This window comes from Zeus faber (assembly GCF_960531495.2).
Source record: "Zeus faber genome assembly, chromosome: 1".
Lineage (NCBI taxonomy): Eukaryota > Metazoa > Chordata > Actinopteri > Zeiformes > Zeidae > Zeus > Zeus faber.
This window is the reverse complement of record NC_137193.1, coordinates 13,093,572-13,115,881: the sequence shown is the minus strand read 5'-3', so window position 1 is coordinate 13,115,881 and position 22,310 is coordinate 13,093,572. Positions and strand designations below refer to the sequence as shown.

General features: G+C 44.6%; 2 protein-coding genes across 7 annotated transcripts; both read left to right on the top strand.

Moving 5' to 3' along the window:
* Positions 1-8,196: 8,196 nt before the first annotated feature.
* Positions 8,197-9,542, top strand: atp5if1a (ATP synthase inhibitory factor subunit 1a). The gene is made up of 3 exons (XM_080013346.1): positions 8,197-8,332; positions 9,012-9,124; positions 9,244-9,542. Exons 1-3 carry the CDS (start codon positions 8,261-8,263, stop codon positions 9,383-9,385), a joined length of 327 nt encoding a protein of 108 aa, XP_079869472.1. The 5' UTR covers positions 8,197-8,260; the 3' UTR covers positions 9,386-9,542.
* A 2,286-nt stretch (positions 9,543-11,828) lies between these two features.
* Positions 11,829-21,121, top strand: LOC307237188 (heterogeneous nuclear ribonucleoprotein R). 6 transcript variants are annotated; one of them, XM_080009859.1, is made up of 15 exons: positions 11,924-12,074; positions 12,997-13,154; positions 13,256-13,374; positions 13,587-13,694; positions 13,819-13,932; positions 15,601-15,777; positions 15,959-16,094; positions 16,266-16,471; positions 16,577-16,726; positions 16,819-16,940; positions 17,061-17,599; positions 19,222-19,282; positions 20,140-20,204; positions 20,457-20,585; positions 20,899-21,121. In XM_080009859.1, the coding sequence occupies exons 2-12, from the start codon at positions 12,998-13,000 to the stop codon at positions 19,254-19,256; spliced, it is 1,863 nt and encodes a 620-aa protein (XP_079865985.1). In that variant the 5' UTR covers positions 11,924-12,074; position 12,997; the 3' UTR covers positions 19,257-19,282; positions 20,140-20,204; positions 20,457-20,585; positions 20,899-21,121. The 6 variants fall into 6 exon arrangements, with proteins under 6 accessions (XP_079865983.1, XP_079865985.1, XP_079865984.1 ...); XM_080009858.1 differs by having other exon boundaries at positions 20,136-20,204; XM_080009857.1 differs by lacking the exons at positions 19,222-19,282; positions 20,140-20,204; positions 20,457-20,585; positions 20,899-21,121 and having other exon boundaries at positions 11,829-11,956; positions 17,061-18,472.
* Positions 21,122-22,310: the final 1,189 nt, after the last annotated feature.

Genomic DNA, 22,310 nt, shown 5'->3' with positions numbered 1-22,310 from the left:
TGTGTGTGTGTTGAGCACTGCTCATTTCTGTGAGGTCATCTGGAGAGCAAGCTGCAGCTCAGACGGAGGAACGACGTTGCAGGGTTGTGATTTTGGGTTCTCAGCATCATTTTGATTAGAGATCAGCAATGAAATAATAAAAAAAAGGGGGCTTGTTTAAACATCAAAAGCAGAAGTTTTACCATTTCCATTGATGGAAACGTGTTATCAACAATGTAAAAGCACAGAGACAGGGAAAACAGTGAATTTTAATTTACCAAATTTAGTCCAATGAACATGCCATTCATGTAAAACACACATAAACACACATTTTTCGGGCCTGAGGGCTCCATTTCATATATTTTCTCTGTTGACTTTGACTGTTTTGATCAGGAAATCTACATCAAAACATTTACATCTCACTTGCTTCATCAAATCCAAAACACAGTCATGGAATTTGAGGTCAGTGAACATGTGTGTGTTTGTGTAAATATGTGTGTGTGTGTGTGTGTGTGTGTGTGTGTGTGTGTGTGTGTGTGTGTGTGCGTGTGTGTGTGCGTGTGTGTGTGCGTGTGTGTGCGTGTGTGTGTGTGTGGTGTGTTCGGGGTGTGTGCACAAGACATCCAATGCAAATTTGAAGCCCTAGATCCCCCCCCCACCACCACCACCACCACCATCCCCAATTTCCCAATCTTACCCCCACCATCCTTCTCCCATGTGAAATTCAATATCAATTAGCGCCTTGCTGGCAACAATAACATCATCTTGACTGGTGCTTAATTGAAGGATGTTACCATGGAAACGGCAGATGCTAATCCTCAGGATGGGTGGGGGGGGGGGGGGGCTTTGAATCTCCAGAGGGACTGGAGAGGAGAGGAGATGCCGAGGCAATCATGTTCTCACTAATCATTGTCAGCAGTAATAATGTCACGAAACTGGCGAATATAAAGGCAGACGTGGAGCTGAAATTGGGGGTCTTGCATTCTCAGCTGGCGGCCACGTGCGCGTTTCGTTTAATCACAAGGTCGTTCAAGGTCACAGGTCAACGTCATGGGCTCAGTTCGACTTTTTGGAATTGCTGGATCAATGTCACTGATTGACGATGCGATCAGGTACCTGCAAGGTATTGCCTGCAGTGGATTGATGCCATATTGTGCTACTGGTCAAAAAATAGTTATTTAAATGTAGGTAAGGAAGTTAAATGGTCCACTAAATTTACTGTTCCCAGGTGTGCGGAAGCGATGCCGTTAGTAAAACAGATGACCTTGTCTTAGGCTTCATCTACACGTTAATAACGTGACTTCCCCTTCTGACAGAGGAATCGTTGTGTGTCGAATGTCGATGCATATTTTAAAGCCTTCACCGGTGGTTTATTGAATCAGCACACGCAGGAGGCAGCACGTCCGGTCCTGTCTGGTTTAGACTATGGTTGTTCGCTGATTTTAAGGGAGTATGAACACCTACGCTGTGTCTATCTCTCTTTCTTCTCTCTCTCTCTCTCTCTTCTCTCTCTCCCAGTGTTCAAAAAAAGAAGTCACCTATACGCAAGATGCATTTTGTCTGATGTTTTTTGGAAAAAAAAAAAAAAGCGCCCGTTATGAGTTGTGTGAGTAGTCATCAATATAGTGAGGATAGAACTGGAAATAGAGTAATTATTTGTCTATTTTTTTCCCCTCCCCCGCAAAAAAACCAAAACTGTGGCTGGTGAAATTAAAGATACTGGGGGTGGAAAATTGGCCCACAATCATGGTTTGGCTTTGGACAAATTGGATTTATTTTTTTCTATAACGTGTTTTGTGAATCCCCAACGTGAATCCTGTCAATAATACCCATGACCATTCCTTGACCAAAGAACCTGCCGTGCACAGCATAGAAAATAAATCTATGTCCTTTCACTTAGTCCAGTGGTCCCCATGGCAACAGTGAAGACATCCATAGCTATGAAGGCCGTAGAGATCTTTCGTGACTGCCCATTTTTTTGAACAGCTCCGTTTCCGGAAGTGAATTTCCATTCATTCAGTCCATTGATGTTTCAGGAAATCCTCGTAAAAAGAGTTTTACGCCTGGAACCAAACCAACCAACTACCAGTGTGGTCCACCACTACCACCACCAGTACCATCGTGACCATGAAACATTTTATTCCGTGCAAATAAATAAATTGGAAAACAGATAAAAAGGTTGATGTCATACGGACTTGTGGCTTCTACAGGAGCATATACCCTCGTTTCACAATCTCATAGCCGGCGGTCGGTCTACCTTGGATGGTTACCAAATTATCTTTTAGTGGGGGTTTAAAGGGTCCAAAACTAGCATTCAAAACTAAGATCTGTTTCTTAGGTTTTTATTCTAAGATGCATCACTTAAATAACTCTGCTTTTGAGACGCTGGAAGGTGTGTTCCGCTAACTTCACAGGAGCTAGGCTAGTTGATCCCATCTGCAGCTTTGCATTGTGCTAACACAGGTAGCATGCAGAACTGGAGTGTCCCTTTAAGTAATAAGCAATATGTTCTTTGCAAGTAAAGAGGTCAAGGACTGGACAGCTCTTCCAAGAGTCAGTCTGCTATTGCTCCTCATGTAAAACCTTTTTTGTTAAAAGAAAAAAAAAGAGTGTTACTTTACTCTGCATGATACTGCATGCTTATTACACTAAGAAGTTAGGGAAGGAAAGTGTCCCGCATTTGCATTTTATCCTCAAATGGTTCCATATCAACACAATGGTAATACCACAGCAGTGTGCGTTCAAATGGAGGACAGGGGATTTATTTGATACTATGTTGTGGTGTGGTTTGAGCAGCCACACCTGTCTTGGGTCTAGGTAATCGGCCCAGGATCAAGGCGGCTGTACACCAGTTGCTCGGTGGGATGCATGCAGTGGCAGTGCATTGCAGCACAAAGCAAAAAGGTCCTGGGTTCGATTCCCGCCTGGGGCGCTGTTGGCACCGTGCTCCGGCGGGTTATCTCCCAAATAGGAGCCTTTCTGTGCGGAGTTTGCATGTTCTCCCCGTGCTCACATGGGGTTTCCTCCACCTAACGTCAGTAAGGACCCCCACCAAAAACATGCACACATCATTGTCTCATGGACACTCGTCACCAGGTCCCCGGGCGCATTGACGAATGCTGCCCACTGCTCCTGGCTGCCCCCCCTGAGGAGGCACAAGCCAGGATGGGTCAAATGCAGAGGCCTCATCCAAAGCATGTGCGTGTGTGTGTGTGTATGCATGTGTGTGTGTATGCATGTGCTGTAATGTGGTGTGTTGCGTGACAATTAAAGATTCTTCTTCTTCTGAAAGGAGCCCTTGTCATGACATGTTGTCCATTTGCCCTGGGCTTGTTACAGCTTGCCCCACTGTTGGAGACAGTGGGCAAGCTTGGTTGGTGAGGTTAATCTGCCCGCTACAAGGAAACAAAAGTGAGAATATTAAAGATATTTATTCTGCAGAATAAAGGGAAAGATTCAGTGCTGCTCCAAAACAGTGTTCTGATCATCCTGCCCCTATTTCTGACGAAGAGGGCTTTATACCACAGAGAGGTTTTATACCACAGATTGTTCAGAAGTCATTTGTGAGACTGTGCCCCTCAATTGTGTTACCTTCAAACAGTGAATTGACAGGTACTGCAGGCTGACTGATATCAGAGGCTGATTATGAGGATGACCAAAGGCATCCGATCACATGAATTGATAAAAACAACTGCATGGACAAGCCTCGTCGGGGGTAGCGCACGTGATGGCAGTTCAACACTATTCCGACTCCGACCTTATGATGCAAAGATTATAGGGTTGCAGCGTAACCAAATTGCATTGAATGTTCTGGCAATCGGCGGCTATAGAAAGCGAATCGTTGGCACGGGGACATCTTGCCAGTTCTCATAAGCTCTGCATGACCTCACTTTGTCTTTGCTCAGGTTGCTGCTGTTGCCAGGATACTATTTCCTATGGCAACACTTGAGCCAGAGAGGTAAGCAACGCTGAAAATATGCAGGTAAATGGCTTGGCTAGACCCTGTGCGCCGGAAGTCCATAAATGACCATGCAAAAACACACACACACACACACACACACACGCACGCATGCACAGAGAGAGAGAGAGATAGAGAGAGAGAGAGAGAGAGAGAGAGAGAGAGAGAGAGAGAGAGAGAGATTCTTGATGTTCATAATACCCCTTTCTGCAGCAAAATAATAAATATCTATTTCCAAAATACATGCAAAACCTACTGTGATCTCAGAAGCAATGTTATATTGAAATTCTTCATAGAGAATGAATATATTTTACACTATTCATGTAAAACAAAGAATTATGGTAGAATTTTTTATTCGCATTTTCACTAGCACAATTTTCCAACTTTTTGGTGTATAATTCAAATCAATTTGATGTGTTGTAGGAATGTTGCAAGCAACCTGGGAAAAGCGAGGAAAATTAATCCCTCTACTGTGCATGCATGCGGCTCCTCTTCCTCTCTGAAGGGGTTCTCGATGAAGAGCGGCGTTTTGCTTCCCTGCGTTCTGCTGGATGTGAGGCAGGCGGCCGCCGCACCTGCGAGAGCACACTGCCACCATATGTTGCAAGATTGTCACTGCTTCAGTATTTCCCTTTTATGCAGCTGGAATGGTGGCCACCGCTTTTTACACTTCCGACAAAGGAAGAGTGTCCAGGGCCGGCCCAAGCCTTTGTGGGGCCCGAAGCAGAATTTGATTTGGGTGCAGTGGCGTCAGTGAGCGGGGGGTGGGGGGTGGTAAGTTGCCATGCGTGACGCGGCACAGGGCTTTCTAAGTTTAATTCAATTAGGAAGCGGAGAGAAATACATTTGTCTGAAATAAAAACAGTTTTAATTTGTTTTGTTTGGAGGAACAGGGAACGGGGACGCACAGCAGAGCGGAGATCGCTCCCTCTCCCTACGCATCACCTGCCCTGATGGGGGGCCCCCCACCACTCGTCTTTAAAATCACTATAATCCATTATAATCGAATGAATTGGAGAATAGGGTGACTGTAAGGTACAAATATGTCACAACAGATGCCGTTTCTTCGTCATTAAATCTGACCTGATCGCCTTCCATGTTTCCTTCCTCTCCCGGTTCGCAGGCCAAGGCTGTTTGAACGCTGCCGGCAAAACGGAATAACTACCTCTCGGGAGAATTCATAATTGAAAACTTCATTCGGCGTCTCTCCCGCAAGGGCGCGCGGGGCCGTCACAGCCGTGGGTGAACTTTTCCACAAGTGGTTTTGGTCTTTTGCAAGGACGGCGCCCGGGCCCACGTCCTGGTCGGCCGCCAACCCTGCCCCGAGTTGGAGCACCACCTCAGGGCCGTGGGGGAACGAGGATGAGCCGAGTCTGCATGGGCGGGTCTGCGTCACGGCTCATTTGTGCTTGACTCCCACAGTCTCTCTCTCGCTCTCCCTTTCCGTGCCGGAAAGCTTCCTTTGTGCCGCGTAGTGTGTCTCATCTCGGGCTTGAAGGATAAATGAGACATCCTGTCCTTAGCAATGGCCTTGTGACAAAGGAAGTGCAGATTGGCAAAGTTTACAACATTAACTGGTTGGGAGTCCCCTTGAACGACTCCTAGAACAGTCACCGCTATTGTGGGTTGTTTGTTAAAAACGTAGCCATCAATGCGCCACTCAACGGGCTTTGGTGAAGTCGCCTAATACGGCCTCGCATACATCACTGACGGTTATAAAATCTGATGTCCGCGTACATCTGTACACGATCACAACATCTTACTTAATCAGTTGTTGTGAGTGCTTGCTCGTCAGGGCAGAGTTAATCAGTCATCTCCCGATTCGAATTATTTTTGAAAATACAAAGATGTGAAACACTTGAACCTGTAACTGTAAAAAAAAAATGATTTATTTGTTTGAATAAGTTCCTGGGAAAAAAAAACCCAAAAAGGATTATTTCACAGATTGAATCAGGGGTCTCCCAACCAACAATTTGGTCAAATCTCACAGACTTCCCACATACATATGCTTCCAAAATAACACACACGCTCACTGAGAACTTTATTAGGAACACTACACTAATACTGGCTAGGGCTTCCATTTGCTCTCAAAACAGCCTCAAATCCTCTTAGCGTGGATTCCAGAAGATGTTTGAAACATTCCTTTGAGATTCTGGTCCATGTTAACATTATCAGATCATGCAATTCCTGCAGATTTCTCAGCTGCACATCTCCTGTCCTATCACATCCCAAAGCTGTTCTATTGGATTCAGACCCGGTGACTGGGAAGGCCACTGAACAACATTGAACTTGTCGTCTCTCATGAAACCAGTTTGAGACGACTTTTGCTTTGTGACATGATGCATTATCCTGCGAGAAGTAGCCATTAGAAGAAGGGTAAATTGCGCCCATGAAAGGATGCACATGGTCGGCAACAATACTCAAATAGGCTGTGGAATTCAAGTGATGATTGATTGGTATTAAAGGGCCCAAAGTGGGGCAAGAAAAAAATCCTCACACCATAACAACACCGCCACCAACCTGGCAGGTTGGGTCCATGGATTCATGCTGTTGACGTCAAATTCTGACCCTACCATCTGTGTGCCTCAGCAGAAATCCAGATTCATCAGATGAGGCGACGTTTTTCCAGTCTTCAACTGTCCAGTTTTGGAGAGCATGTGCCCACTGCAGCCTCGGCTTTCTGTTCTTGGCTGACTGAAGTGGAACCCGACGTGGTGTCCTGCTGTTGTAACCACAATTGTACAGAGTGGTTATCATAGTCACCGTAGCCTTTCTGTCAGCTCCTACCTGTCTGGCCATTCTCCGGTGATCTCTCTCATCAACAAGGCGTCTCCGTCCGCAGAACTGCCGCTCACTGGATGCTTTTTTGTTTTTCATACCATTCTGAGTAAACTCTAGAGACTGTTGTGCGTGAAAGTCCCAGGAGTTTAGCAATTACAGAAATACTCAAACCAGCCCGTCTGGCACCAACAATCATGCCACGGTCGAAAACACTGAGATCACATTTTTTCCCCCATTCTGATTAGAAGAAGAATCTTTAAGAAGAAGAAGAATCTTTAATCATCACACGACACGCCACACTGCAACACATGCATACATACACACACACACATACACACACACACACACACACAAACACTCACACACACACACGCTTCGGATGGTGGCCGGTGAATTGTGGCCTCTGCATTTGACCCATCCTGGCTTGTCCTTCCTCCGGGGGGGCAGCCAGGAGCAGTGGGCAGCATTCGACGCTGCGCCCGGGGACCTGGCTCCATATGTCCATCGCTGGTCAGACGATGGTGATGTGTGCATGTTTTTGATGGGGGTCCCTACTGATGTTAAAGGGAGGAAACCCCATGTGAGCACAGGGAGAACATGCAAACTCCACACAGAAAGGCTCCTATTTGGGAGCAAACCCCCCGGAGCACGGTGCCAACGGTGCTGCGAGGCAACAGTGCACAGCAAGAAGGTCCCGGGTTCGATTCCCACCTGGGGCGCTGTTGGCACCGTGCTCTGGCTGACGGTTGATGTGAACATTAATCGAAGCTGCTGGCCCGTATCTGCATGATTTTATGAATTCCACTGCCGCCACACGATTGGCTGATTAGATAATTGAATAAATAAGTAGGTGTACAGTTCAAGTTCAAGTTCAAGTTCAAGAGATTATTTGTCGTTCCTAATGATGTTCTCCGATATTCTATGTCAGGCCTATTCAAGTGACTGAAAAAAAACACAAAAGATTGACCGTTGGTTCATTTGAGTAAATGTCCTCTAATAAATAAAGAGGCAGTTTCCATGAAGTCCCACCCAACCAGTCCAACTCATGGTTAACACAGGACCAAGTGGGAAACATATATTGATAATTTGTCAAAGTTACAAAATGTTTCTTCTTCATTGATGTGAGAAAAACCTCGTGGTTGAATTCAATGCAGAAGCAGCATTAAAAAAAAAAGATGACGTATGTATGTAATACGCGTATGATCGCGTAATATATAAAAAAAAAAAAATACAGTTATAAGATACAAAGCATTTGGCGCTTGTGCATTTTGTTTTTCATTGTTTGACATTTGCAGCCAAGCTGTTTCACCGGAATAAAAACCATGAACCCTGAGCTGGTAGCAAGTTGCAGAAACAGGCTGAGGCGCTTCAAAAACAGAAATAACAACAACAACAACAACAACAAAAAAAAGGGTGCGCTGCAGTCCCGGTCTCCGCCGCTAGATGGCAGTGCAGAGAACACCAGGCACGCGTTGTAATTTCCGCATTGTAAACCGGACTGAGGCTTCTTCTGCAGCTGCCGTTGTTAGCACCAGAGCGATCATGACACGGCTCCTGGCCAGAACCCACTTTAGGGGCTTTATTGCCACACAGATTAGGATGGCGTCCGACCAGGTAAACACGGGACGGATGTGAATATTTGGCCGCTAGCGTGGACGGCAAGGCTGCTATCGTTAGCTTCGCTAGCTCCTCCAGTAATGCGGCGTTCACGTGAAGTGGGAGCTCGGGGGGGGGGGGAATCCGGCGTCCTACCCGCGAAATCGCAAAGGAACAGGCGTTTAAACGTGGCTTGGAGTTGGTGTAAACGTTTTGAAGAGTTTGTTAAAAAAAAAACAAAAAAAAAAACAAACAAAAACAAAACTTACGGCAGGTGACCTTGTTTTCACGAACAGAGTCTATGGATCGCGTTTAGGTCGGAAGTGGGTACTACTGACGCGGAATTACAGATTTCCGAGGGTCAACGGAACAGCACAAGGCGCGTCTGTCTGGATATCTGCAACCCTGATACTGATAAGCAAGTTGCGAAGCCGAAGTGGATAACCCATAATAATATCACATAAAAATTTCAAATTGCAATGGCTGTACATGTTTTGTATTGGGTGGTTTTTTTTGCGTCACATTTTAGTTATGTTATAGGTTTATTGCATTTTTTGTATTATTATTATAATTATTATTACTTATTGGTTTAAGGTGAGCTATTGGAGCACTGCAACTTTTCCTCTGGAATGAGTAAAGTAATTATCTCATCTAGTCGGTTTAAAAGCTGTGATCTAAGTTTAGATCTGCTTTACAGCTCGGTGAATTGGGTAAAGGAGCAGGGAAGGGTGGAGGTGGAGGAGGCTCCATCAGGGAGGCTGGAGGAGCTTTTGGGAAGAGGGAGGCTGCAGCGGAGGAGAGATATTTCAGGTAAAGGGAGAAATGTGCATTCACCAGTACAAATGATCCCATCACCTTCTCACATGAGATCCAACCATTAGTTAGACACCTTTGGTTTCCTTACGCCCACTCTCACTTTGTCCTTGCAGGCAGAAGGAGAAGGAGCAGCTGGCATCCCTCAGAAAACACCACGAAGAGGAGATCGAGCACCACAAAAAGGAGATTGAGCGCATGCAACGTGAAATCGATCGCCATAAGGGAAAAATTAGGAAGTTAAAACACGATGACTGAGCTCTGACTCTGTTTACATTCTTCTGCCTGACACTCCAAACCTTAAAAACATTGCCAATATAATTTAGATCTTAATAGTTAACGAGAGTGCATGTGACTTGAATTATAGTTCCATAAAATAAAAAGGACAAATAAAGCACTTGTATTGGGTACGTGACCCTGCTTTTTCGCTGCATATTTCCAAATAACATTTTGTTAATTCAGGCATTTTGGCATGGGGCCACGCCAGCCCGGGTTGAAGGGAGGGCGAGTTCAAATTTCCAGTTGGGCAAGACCCGCTGCATAAGCTCCAGGGGCCTCATCCCCACTGCACACTGCCCAGGCGCAGCCAGGGAGAGAGCGGAGGAAGCGTATGATTGGCTGCTCGTGTCACCCGGTTGTTTCTGTGCTCTTCTTCTTCTTCTTCTTTCGTATATCATCAGATGGCCAACTCAGTGTCATATAGCCACGCCCTCGTCTCCAGTCCTAGGTCAAAAAGGCCAGCTTCTGAGGGTGGGCTGTATAGGGGGCAGCTGGTGATTATGTGCTCGGCAGTCTGTTCAGGTTCGCCACACTCGCATGACGCACTGTCGGATAGGCCACTACTGTTCTTCTGTGCTCTGTACGATTGGCTGTTCGTGTCACATGGTTTTTTTCTCTGCTCTGTACGATTGGCTGTTCGTCTAACATGTTTTGTAAAACGCGGCGCAAGTTCGTTTTCCGAGTTTCATGTTAACGCACCGCCGGCCCAAGCTGTCTAGTTGTTGCACTCGCAAGTGGCTGGAGGGGAGTGACTTCCGAGAGACGAAGTTTGGACTTAGACAACTTTGGATGACGATGTCGCAAAGCGGCCCGCTCCCCAGACTAATCAAATTAAGAGGTTTTCACTAATTGCTGCTTCGCACGCAGATCGACCTTGATCGACCTTGATCAAATTCGAACGGCAAGACATCCAAGACGTCTCGGGTTCTAACGAGAACTCAAAACATGTCTGCGTACTGCCGCTGTCGTGTTTCAGATACGTTTAGCCCGTAAAGCGCCAAGATTAAAAAATAAAAAAAAGCAGCGCAATAACGGGCTTAGACCCCTTATTATACATGTTTGACGAATAGATAGATTGCGGTGTTACAGTAGCAGATATATCCAAAAAATTGCCAATAAGAAAATTTGGCAATATGTAAAAATCTAGAAATGAACAATAAACCTCTATCAGCAATTCTCACGCTGTTAAAAATAGTTTTATGCCAACGTGTGAGCAAAATAAAAACGCATACTGTGTGTGCCAGGGTGGAACCCAAAATGTTCCGTTTTGTGACGTTTTCAGCGGTTAACGTCAAAGTGGTGATCCGTGGGACGACGTTGTGTCATGGTGACGGGGGAAGAAAAGGTTTGAATATACGCTCTGGGTCGGACCATGTTGTAAACGACCAGGGGGAGAAAAACAAAACACACACACACACACAAACCCTAAATCACGGAAACCCAACTTCAAACTGCGTGGGCGGCTGTTTTGAGACGCGCCACGGCGCTCGGGTCGCGACTCCAGCGCCTCTCGCTGTACTCTCGCGATAACTGGCGGTGGGCGGGTAATGGGGTCGAATCCTTCCGTCTTAAATGATACGGGGTGGAAATGCCTCCGTCTGTGTGTGTGTGTGTTCGTTCGTTCCTCCCTCCCGCCCTCGAAGCCGCGTCGCGATGGTTTCCCCTCTAGCGCCGCTCCTCCACACTTGTGCCCGGAGGAGCGGACGCGACGCCCCCCGTCCCTCCCCTTCGCCCCGGTCCGGCGGCAATCACCGAGCGGTGCCGAGGTGAGGAAAGGTTCGACTCCTCTTGTGCAGATCCGGTTCTCGACGAGTCACTCGGCGGGGAAGAGTCGTTCGGTTTTGCCCTCGTTTTGATGGCGATGCCGAGGGTCCGAGGAGGCGCTGGCCTCTGCTGAGGCGGGGATGGGATTGTCACAGGAGTCGTCTAATTCGGCCAAAATAGATTAGGGGGAGTAAATGCAAATTGTAGATCCTGGAAAATATATTTGGCCCGATTCTCTCAAAAGATATGTGTGTGTGTGTGTGTGTGTGTATTGACAGCTTCGTGCGGAGTGTGAATCCCGCCAAAGTAGTTTCACGATTTTTATTTGTCGCATACATATACATACTTTCATACATATATGCAGTGAAATGTAATGTAGTATGTCTTTTAAATGAAATGTAAAAGTAACTTGCTTCTGTCAAAACTATTTATTTCTGGTCGAACGTACGCCTGTAAATGAGTCACATTCAATATCAATTATACCAAACGCCTTTGACTTTCATCTGGCTTGTGTGTGTGTGTGTGTGTGTGTGTGTGTGTGTGTGTGTGTGTGTGTGTGTGTGTGTGTGTGTGTGTGTGTGTGTATATATATAAATTATTATTTTTTATTCGGTTTGTCTTTCACAGATGAATTCACGAGTCCGACGTTTCACCGGGGGCGACTCCTCGCGCCCGAGTCGTCCCAGATATCCGTTCGGTTCGAGCGAATCGTTCCCGCGGCCCCGCGTCACCAGCGGTGGCGTTGTTCGAGCGACGACGGCACCGTCTGGAAATCCGTCTCCCGAGGTAGCGCTGCGCGTATCCCGTTGATTTCGCCCCGTTTCGACGCGTCCGCCGCGGCTATCGTCTCACGGTGCAACGCGCGGTTGTTTTTTTTTTTGTACTAAGATCCCGGAATAGAAAGGTGAGTCGTGCTAACTGTTCATTTTGCGCGGCGCGTCCGCGTTTGAATTCCGAGAGGCCAGCAGGCCTCTACGCCAGCCCCAGCGATGCTGGCTAGCCGCAGTTGGGTCTTTTTTACTCGATAAAATGTCACGCTTTCCGCCGCGCGAATCACCCCGGGTCTTGGTGCTTGTGTTTGACTGCGTTTGCGGTTACGTTGGACGTTCGTGTGCAGAACCATGGAAGTAAAATGCAAAGAAATGTGTTAAATCGACTTGCTTTGCTAGCTCGTTGCATGGGCAGGGGGCGGGGCGGTGCCGCGGCTTCTTTCAAGGGAGTGACGTAGTGACGTCACGGCGGCGCGCAGTGCTTTTATTTACTGCAGGGATACGGGGGTGTTGTTATGGGTCTAAAGTTGGATTTGGTGACCGTTAAACTCAGCCTCTGGCGTCATGTCCATTGGATTCCATATGAAATATTCCGCCCCCTGGACCCCCCTTGTTGCTGGTTCCCGTGACGGCACAAATAATAATTATATCGGCCAAATTATTTCATCAAGAGAATAAAAGGAATTACAATAGACGCCACCGTAACACTTCATCCACCCTGTGTTCAGGAGGAGAATATTATAAAAGCCATTGCAATCATTTCGTAATAACGTTGTAGTCATATAGACATGCCGTGTATGATTACCTACAGATAATTTCTTAGATATATTTATACCCACAGATAATACTTTACCCTGTGCATAGGCCGCATTTTGTATATTCTGTATACTTTTGGATAGTTTGTTTGGCTTTTTTGCCCTTTTTCTTTTAGACTGTTAAGGTTTCTATGCCAAGTGTGTTATAGTTACCACTTACCAAGACAAATTCCTTGTATGTGAAAATGTAGATTGCGAAATAATGAGGTTCTGATAACTTAATCTATAAACTCCCCAGCAGAATGGCTGCCGCTGAGGTGAACGGTAGTTCGGCCCTGGCGAAGGAGGAGGAAGAACCGATGGACGTGTCCACCACGCACACTAAAAACTACCAGACGCTCATTGATGCTGGACTCCCCCAGAAAGTGGCAGAAAGCTTGGATAACATCTTCCAGACAGGTGAGCTGCTTTTCTACTACTGCTTTCCTCCTACCTTAGTACATTGTCAACCTGTCTGCCATGCGGTTAAGCTGGGAAGAATGACTGACATGTTATTGCAGGTTTGGTGGCGTATGACGACCTGGACGAAAGGGCAATTGATGCACTGCGGGAGTTCAATGAGGAGGGAGCTTTGACTGTGCTGCAGCAGTTCAAAGAGAGTGACCTGTCCCATGTTCAGGTTAGCACACACAATGAATATTAATACTCTGGCTCAGTGGATCGTCTTATTTTTGCAGTATTGCTACATGCAGGGGGGGCGAGTCTGGGCTCAGCAATTAAAATCCCACTCTGGGGTTTTGAGTCAACTGCGTGTTTGTTAATTGAGACAACCCAGTTCCTGAACCTGGAATTGTATGTACATGTAATTATAAAGTGTTTTTCTCCCCTCAGAATAAAAGTGCTTTCCTTTGTGGAGTCATGAAGACTTATAGACAAAGGGAAAAACAAGGCAGCAAAGTACAAGAATCCACCAAAGGTCCAGATGAGTCTAAAATTAAGGTAAACCATTTTGTCTCAGCCTATTGTGAAGTAGGCCAAAAGCTACTTAACCAGTCCGTACAAACTCGAGGCTACTGGTGCATTCTTGTACTAATGTGCTTGGGTATTGTTTTTTCTTTTGAAGGCGCTGTTGGATCGAACAGGATACACCCTCGATGTCACCACGGGGCAGAGGAAATATGGAGGCCCCCCACCTGAAGAGATATTCACAGGAACACAGCCAGGGATCGGAACTGAGGTAGGTAGTCGGGAAAATTGTGCAACATGCAAAACACAATTCCGGGTGTTGGTTTCTGAGTATTACAGTTTGTCCTAGATGCCACTTGAGCAAATAGGACAAACTGTAAAGGGTATTTACATTTTGACAGGGCCCCAGGCTATGAGCCAGTTATTACTTCGTCTCTGGATTCCATTTCCATTACTTAGTTAATGTCGTACAGTGCTTTATAATAACTTGTTTTGGTTGTTTTACGAAAACACTTTAATAAAAAGATAATTTCATGACAAGTTTAGGCTTATTGATTGTTCAATCACTTCGATTTTTTGCTCAGTGACACTGAAGAGGTTGAAATTAAGACAACTGCAATGCTCTAACTTTGTAGCTGGGTTTGTTAGAAATTTTGATAATACATTTGCACTGTTGGTTTAATTGCATTAGTGGAAATGTAGTTTTCACATTAGTGTTGGGTAGCGTTACCGGTGTTTGTTACACAGTGTTCGGGCGTACACCGATTTCATTATTTGCCCGGGGTTTTCCCCAGTGTATAGCAAGCCGGCGGCCCGCCAGGCTTAAGCATCAGCGTATTTTTTTTTATTATTGTTATTATTAATATGTATTTTTTAGGCATTTCTATTTAATTTTTATTTTTTTTTTTATTTTTTTAACAACATATCAACATTTATCACCTCATTTTATTTATTTGTTTATTTTTTAAACTATTTAAAATGGATATCATCTTATTTTGTTGTGGCGTGCAGAACATTGATTCTCTCGCGCTCTCACTCACTCACTCTCACAATGGACCCGTCTGTGAATAGCGCTTCCTTTCCGTGCACACTCTGAATCCAAACATGATCATGCGTGGGATGTTTTAAACATCCCATTGGGTTGGGCACCTGGTACCACTATGGCAGCGTTTCCTATATGATGTATTTACTGGGCCGGATCGCAGATTTCTGTGCATTATTTCGTTACCATGCCGATGGAAATTTCCACCCTGCGCTGCTCCAAAATCGCACGCAGCTTCATTATGGTTTGGAGCGTGCTGCTGGAATTCCTCTCTATGACACGTTGCCGCTTTACTCTCCTTTGCAACTCGAGCCAAACTACAGCAGCGCTTGTTAATATCCTATTTTGGTCGCTTAGCCATTCAGATAAGAGGCGGGGTGGGTCGTAAAATGTTTCACTACCAATAACGTCTGGTTCATACAAACTTTCAGTTATTTGTTAATATCTGAAAAGTAATGGACAAATGGGGTTAAGTACATACAAAAATAACTCTAAAATAGCCCTGATCTAAAAATGTCTGTTTTTTTTGTTTTACAAAAATAAGTATTTTATTTTACTGAATTTCCTTATTGAACAGAACAAAAAAACTGTGTGCATAATGGGGACACTCTCAGCATCACTCTCTTACATATATCAATATACATATACATATATTCACAGCTTTTATTTAAGCCATTAAGTGGGATATTCCTGAGAAAACGGTTTCTACCGGTCCAGTAGCACTGGTGTTGTCGTAAGTTTATTAACTGTGGGGGGAAAAAACCCTCACGGGTGAATCCCTGGTGTTGGGCTATTATTATTATTAGTAGTAGTAGTATATTATTCAGGCAAGTCAATATTCATATATCTTTTTATGATCCTAATTGCTCTCACACTTTTTCCACTTGACTTCCTCAGGTGTTTGTGGGAAAGATCCCCAGGGACCTGTATGAAGATGAGCTAGTCCCCCTTTTTGAGACTGCCGGTCCTATCTGGGACCTGAGGCTAATGATGGACCCTCTCTCAGGCCAGAACAGAGGGTACGCCTTCATTACCTACTGCAAAAAGGAGGATGCACAAGAGGCTGTGAAACTAGTAAGTTTGCAAATGCAGTGTAACAAAATGTTTCTTAACATTTTCAGAGTTTAAAATTACATATATGCATGAATTATATATTTATCATTTTTCTTTTCATTGAGTAACTGTACCTGGCCAGTTTACTACAACTCCACCACTCTTTCAGACTAAACATTTACCCTTTTCTTGATTTTTACAGTGTGATAATTATGAAATCCGGTCTGGGAAGTTCTTGGGAGTGTGCATATCTGTCGCGAACAACCGTTTGTTTGTTGGATCAATTCCAAAGAACAAAACAAGAGAAAGTATATTGGAGGACTTCGGCAAAGTTACAGGTTTGTCTTTGTTGGTCTTTGTACGATTTCTTTTTTGTCTCAATTATTATATATATATATATATATATATATATATATATATATATATATATATATATATATATATGTATATATGATTATTATTATTATTATTTTTTTTATATTGTGTGTGTGTCTCTCTCTCTCTCTCAGAGGGTCTTCAGGAGGTGATCCTGTACCACCAGCCAGACGACAAAAAAAAGAACCGTGGCTTCTGCTTTTTGGAGTATGAGGATCACAAGTCGGCAGCACAGGCCCGTCGCCGCCTCATGAGTGGCAAGGTGAAGGTGTGGGGGAACCCGGTGACCGTAGAGTGGGCTGATCCAGTCGCCGAACCAGATCCCGAGGTTATGGCCAAGGTAAGTCAGGCTCAGTCTCCTCTTGTTAGATGTCCACCTTTTTTTTTTTTTTTTTTTTTTTTTTTTTTTCTTTCCTCGTAATAGAAATGGACTTGTTGTTCACAGGTAAAGGTGCTCTTTGTGAGAAAACTGGCCACACCAGTTACAGAGGAGCTTCTAGAAAAGACCTTCTCTCAGTTTGGAAAGTTAGAGCGAGTCAAGAAACTCAAAGACTATGCCTTTGTCCACTTTGAAGAAAGGGATGCAGCTGTGAAGGTTGGTGTTCCCGAATGGACCCATTCTTTGCGTCTTGTTCGCACAATTCCTCACATTTGTTTTAAACAACCATTTTTCCCTTTTGTTACTAGGCGATGGAGGAGATGAATGGGAAGGAACTGGGGGGAGAAGAGATTGAGATTGTCCTTGCAAAGCCCCCAGACAAAAAGAGGAAAGAGCGCCAGGCAGCAAGGCAGACCACCAGGAATACAGGGTAAGGCCCAGTCCACACCAGAAAAAAAGCTATTTAATTTGCAACTATCAGCAATGCTTACTATCAACAAGAAGGGATGATGTGACGTAGGTGGAATTATCTTTTCACCCCTCCTTGCAGGTATGATGACTACTACTACTACGCACCTCCACGCATGCCTCCACCAGGGAGGGGCAGGGGCCGTGGCGGTAGGGGGGGCTATGCCTACCCGCCCGATTACTATGGATATGAAGACTACTATGATGACTACTACGGCTACGACTATCATGACTACCGTGGCGGCTACGAAGACCCTTACTACGGCTATGAAGACATGTACAGCATGAGGGGTCGCGGTGCGCGGCCCAGCAGGGGGGGCCCTCCTCCACCCAGGGCCCGCGGTGCCCCACCGTCACGAGGCCGAGGGGGTTATGCCCAGCGGGGGCCGCCTATCGGTGGGCCAAGGGGTGGGAGAGGAGGGCGAGGAGCCCCCTTCCAGCCGCAGAGAGGCCGCGGTCCCCGGGGGGCCCGGGGAAACCGTGGGGGCAACGTTGGCGGAAAGAGGAAGGCAGATGTGTTTAACCAGCCTGACTCCAAGCGCCGGCAGACCAACAACCAGCAGAACTGGGGATCGCAGCCCATCGCCCAGCAGCCCCTGCAGCAAGGGGCCGACTATTCCGGTAACTATGGTTACAGTAATGACACCCTGGAGTTTTCACAGGATTCTTATGGGCAGCAGTGGAAGTAGGTGCACCAAAAGGTATTTGTCAAAGTAAGCGACAACAAAAAAAAATGTGAAAAGAACAATAAAAAAAAAGGAAAACAAAAGATAACAGGAGATTGGGCCCCAATTTTTGATTGACTTTTTATTCTTCACTCTTCGACAAAAAAAAAGAAAAAAAATCACAGAAAAAAAATGGACACCCCACCCCCAGAATTGGCTCAACTTGATTGGCTGGAAATCTTTTTGGCTGAAGAAGTGTGCGTAGCCATTTTGCTGAATCGTTTCTTACTCCTACGATTACATTGGGACACACGTCTCAGAAAACAAGCAAAACACTTTTACTGTTTGTTCCCCATTCTTTAAAGTCAACAATGAACACTAAAAAAAATCGGACATTCATTTTCAAAAGTCTGAAAGGACATTAAATCATGATATTGCCTTGCAGGAAGTTTGTGTCCATGCTCCTCCCTCCTCCTCCCCTACTTGTACTCTCTATTTGTGGTTTCTCATAGTGGCTTAGGGACATGCTTGTAAATAAACGCATATGGTTAGAGCTTCATATTCATTTTTTGCAGTGGTGGAGTAAGGAATCCACTGGAAGAAAGGAGGGGAAAAAAAGTTTTGTAATGTTCAAAGTGTATGCCTAGCATTTCTAGAAGTAGATGAATTGTGTTTTTTTAAACTGATATAACTTCCTATGTTTTCTTTGAACTTGCCCAATAGAGTTTGGTTTGGCTTACCTTAAGAGCCATAGCGTTTGTTCTCTGGTGTTCATTGTATTTATAACTTTTACGTTTGTTCAGTTTCAATAAAACTCAGTTGAGCATCAGTCAATTGTCTAGATACCTCAAATTCAATGGTGTCATTCGGTATTTGATTCTGATTTCTACCTCTATTCTCACATTTGGACGGAGATTTTCCATTACAAGTAAAACAAAATGATGCCTCAAAGTTCTAACCAAAGTCTCACTGAAATTGTGAAATGAGACAACTGGCCGATTACCCAGGCGGCATTTGGGTGAAACGATCAAACAGGATTTTAACCCTTTTATTTCCAGTGCATGTCTTTATTAAAGCACCCTCTATTTCTCAATTATTATTATTATTATTAATGTGGCAAACATTACAGGTACTCCAAGACCTATTAAAGTCTTCTGTCACACTTGAAATGTTTTTCTCCAGTTAAAGAACTGCTATGACTGCTAAATGGATCTGTACAGAGACCCCAAATCGTCACCACCCAAACCACAGAAGAGCCATTGAACGACCGATTTCAAATGCAGTTTTTCCTACCATTTCTTTGTTTTCTCTGTGGGACACTAAGGATTTATCTATAAAATGTTTAACATTGTCAACCCATTAAAGAATTGACTTCTCAAAAGGGTTAAAATTCATCCAAGTTCAAATCTTTTCAATTTTTTTTCTTTTTATTTTTTTTTCTGCGTTTAGCAGTTGCTCCTCTTATCAGTTTATTTTATTTTTTTTCCATAGCGTAGTGCTTTCAGCATCTGCCTCTTGGTACCGTGATGTCACTGTGTTTTGTTTGATGTGTTTATCCTCTTATTCTAACTTGCCTAGGTGGAGAAGCATTGCGAGGGGCTCCGCTAGAATGAGGAACTCACCTGAACGGTACTCAAGGGTGAGCTAGCCTTGCACAGAGTACTGTCTCCTCACCTGCAGCTAATTCTAATCACTGGAGAGACTAGTAGACATTGCATTCTCTACTAATATTGCTGTTACGCATACTTGTCTGTTTTGCCAGAAAGGTCTGGGAGTTTTGAGGTTATGAAGAAGAGCAGATCTCTCTCAGTTGACAGGGAATCATGGCTCCATGTGGATTTGGGCCTTGTGTGACTAGAGGGTTGAAGGAGCTCTGTGGGGTTAATCGCTTAATGAACAATGTCCATTTCCACCATAAGCCAATTCTAAATGACACCAAAGGATTTGGTAAGAGCAGTAATGGCCAAAACCCTGCGAACACCTGTTACTTGCGTTGACCCTCTGTGCTTACGATCGCCTTAATTGTCTCAATGTCATGATTCACAGGCGACCGGTACAGATTATCTATCTATCTATCAATCTGACACGTTGAGGACTGTCGGTCTGTCCCATTAAGCCATTTAAATTTTAAATCTAGAGTTGAGGAAGCACTGGGAAAATGAGGACAACTATTATTGGAACAATTTCTTTTAAATTATACCACTGGAAGAAGGGACAATCAATTAAATGTTGCCTATGTCTGAAATTAATCCAATGGCTGCCCCTTGAAGCTGATGTCTTTACTCTGTAAGACCACATGATGGCAGCATTGGGTCAACAGTAGTTATTTTTGGCTTACAGAGAGGTAAGGTGCTGACTCATGTCAATGAGGAATGTCTATATAGGTTTACAATGGAAACGCCACATTAAAGGTGCAAACGACAATGGAAGAGTTTGTTGTATTTAAAGCTTCTCAACTAGAATTGTCTCTTTATGTTGCCTCTTGTCACCAGGCAGTAAGATGGCTTCCTTTCAACCATGTGAATGATTGAAAGAATTCACAAGAATGGAAAAGTTGATTGGTAAGATATTTATCTGAAATAATGCAGCTGAAATATGTATGTATTTTTGTCAGTGCTGTTCTAAAACGAAATATACCCGGTATGTTGTCCCAATCATCTCAGTATGATTCCTTTTCACGTTTTTAATATTGTGGTTTTTTTTCAAGTATTGTTCGTAGTCATATCTAATACAAAAAAGAAAGGAATAAAAACCTGCAATTTAAGAAATGTCCCAAATTGGTTAATACGTCCCTCTCCATGTGGCCTCTCTAGTTCAGAGTCTGGAGAATATTTCCCAGGGAGGTGCCAGTCTGGGCCACGGTGGTGGCTCGGTTTAGGAGAACAGGACGTGACTCGACACTGAGCTGTTTGGTCTCCATGTGTTCGGGTATAAACAAAAAGGTGAGCAATCATCATCTCATGTTCTGTTTTCATCCATACACCTGCTGTTATATTGTATATGGTAATGAAATCACTTAGTTGTAGAAAAGGGCAGGAAATCACTTGGTGTGTGAAATGCCATGAAAAAGTCGAATTATTGGGTTTATAATAGTCGGGACACTTGAATTGGAGCGTGGACAGTCGCACGTGAATCCTTAATTGTTGTTTTTTCGATTCTTTACTCTTGATTATTCTGCTGGATAAGATCATTCTGATAAATATGAATATCCATAATACTGTTCCATTTCCACCATGTGCCCTCTACTCACCGCAGAATGGGGAGAAGTTGGCGTCTTCCTTGGTAAACCTGGAGAGAGCAGCTCTGAGTGCGGCTGATGAGGACCGTGATGCTGCGGCCTGTGGAGGACGCCACGACTGCCGTCCAGGACCACAGCACGCGAAGCTGTTTGCCATCCCGTTGGCCCACAGCTAACCAGCAGCAGGACGACCCTTTGAAAGGTTCATCGCTGGGAAAAGTGTTGCCTTCCAAGTTTGGAAGAAGGAAAAATTTCTCACTGATCTTTAAATACATTTTATTCGTCAAACCAAACAAGTTCTGTGTTTTTTTGCTGATTATACTTCCTAAATACAATCATGAGCTCCACTTGTATATTTTCACAACAACATTGTTGTATGTTAGAAGAAAGATCTCTGATTTATTGGTTAGGGCCAATATTTAAACTTAAGAGAACCTTGAAACAAAACTTTTACCCATTATAAATCTCCAGGGTACACCCCCTCCCCCAAATTATTCACGTTTGACATAATATTAAATACTACTATAGGAGTTCCGCTTTAGTGGTGATATCACACTTAATATTAGACACCTTGCCAAGGGGGAGGACCTTCTCAAAGGCGTCTAGGCGTCCCTGTAAATGTCAAAGACGGTTCCAGTTGTTTTGGATCCATCCCAGAACCTGATCGACAGGGTGGTGGCCTGATTGTCTTGACTCTAACCCACTTTACCATCATCATCATCTACCTCAATTTTACTCACTGTGACGACGGTGAAAAGAAAAAAATGTGATATATATATTTTTGTCTTGTCACGGGTGGTTTGGGGTTAGAAACACCCTCGATCGGCAGGTGGCAGTGAAACAGTCGGTGCCCCATGACATTGACACTCCCTCTGAATATTTTGGACCAGTGTGATGTGATCTTAAAAACGCCTTTAGGGCGTCATCATTCCTCTGTACAATCAGCTTGTCTCGGTAGATGCGATATATACAGTGGAAGACGCGGCTGCGATTTTTTTTTTTTGGTGTTGTTTTTTAAATTCGGGTGTTTTTGAATCCACTGTGGCGTCATGATGAGTTTCGCGGCTCTGGAATGCTCCATTCTGATTGGCCGGTGGCGGTCGGTTATTAGTGAATAATGATCGCTGTCTGTTCATAAATGACCGTTGCCACGGGCAACCGCTTCGCCGCATGTTCAGCGTCAGCAACGTTGTTTTGCACGATTTTTCTTAGTGGAATAGTAGTTATTAAACGCTTGTGATCAATATTCTGGTGTGATTTAGCAAGCGGGTTATTACCAAACCTGACGGCTGCGGTCGGGTTCGGGCAAGCTAGCGCACCCGAGAGCCGCACATAACTTTTACGGACGCCCCGAAAAACACAACCGCGAGTATCGTGGGGTTTGCGTGAGAGCGGAGTTTGCGTGGTTAAGCCGCGGGCCAACGCGGCG

Bases quoted from the DNA above. Each gene is read 5' to 3' on its own strand.
- atp5if1a (XM_080013346.1), top strand. From the start codon at position 8,261: ATGACACGGCTCCTGGCCAGAACCCACTTTAGGGGCTTTATTGCCACA. The intron at 8,333-9,011 runs GTAAACACGGGA...TCTGCTTTACAG, and splicing joins TTAGGATGGCGTCCGACCAG to CTCGGTGAATTGGGTAAAGG. The intron at 9,125-9,243 runs GTAAAGGGAGAA...TTGTCCTTGCAG, and splicing joins GCGGAGGAGAGATATTTCAG to GCAGAAGGAGAAGGAGCAGC.
- LOC307237188 (XM_080009857.1), top strand. From the start codon at position 12,998: ATGGCTGCCGCTGAGGTGAACGGTAGTTCGGCCCTGGCGAAGGAGGAG. The intron at 13,155-13,255 runs GTGAGCTGCTTT...ATGTTATTGCAG, and splicing joins GGATAACATCTTCCAGACAG to GTTTGGTGGCGTATGACGAC. The intron at 13,933-15,600 runs GTAGGTAGTCGG...TGACTTCCTCAG, and splicing joins AGCCAGGGATCGGAACTGAG to GTGTTTGTGGGAAAGATCCC.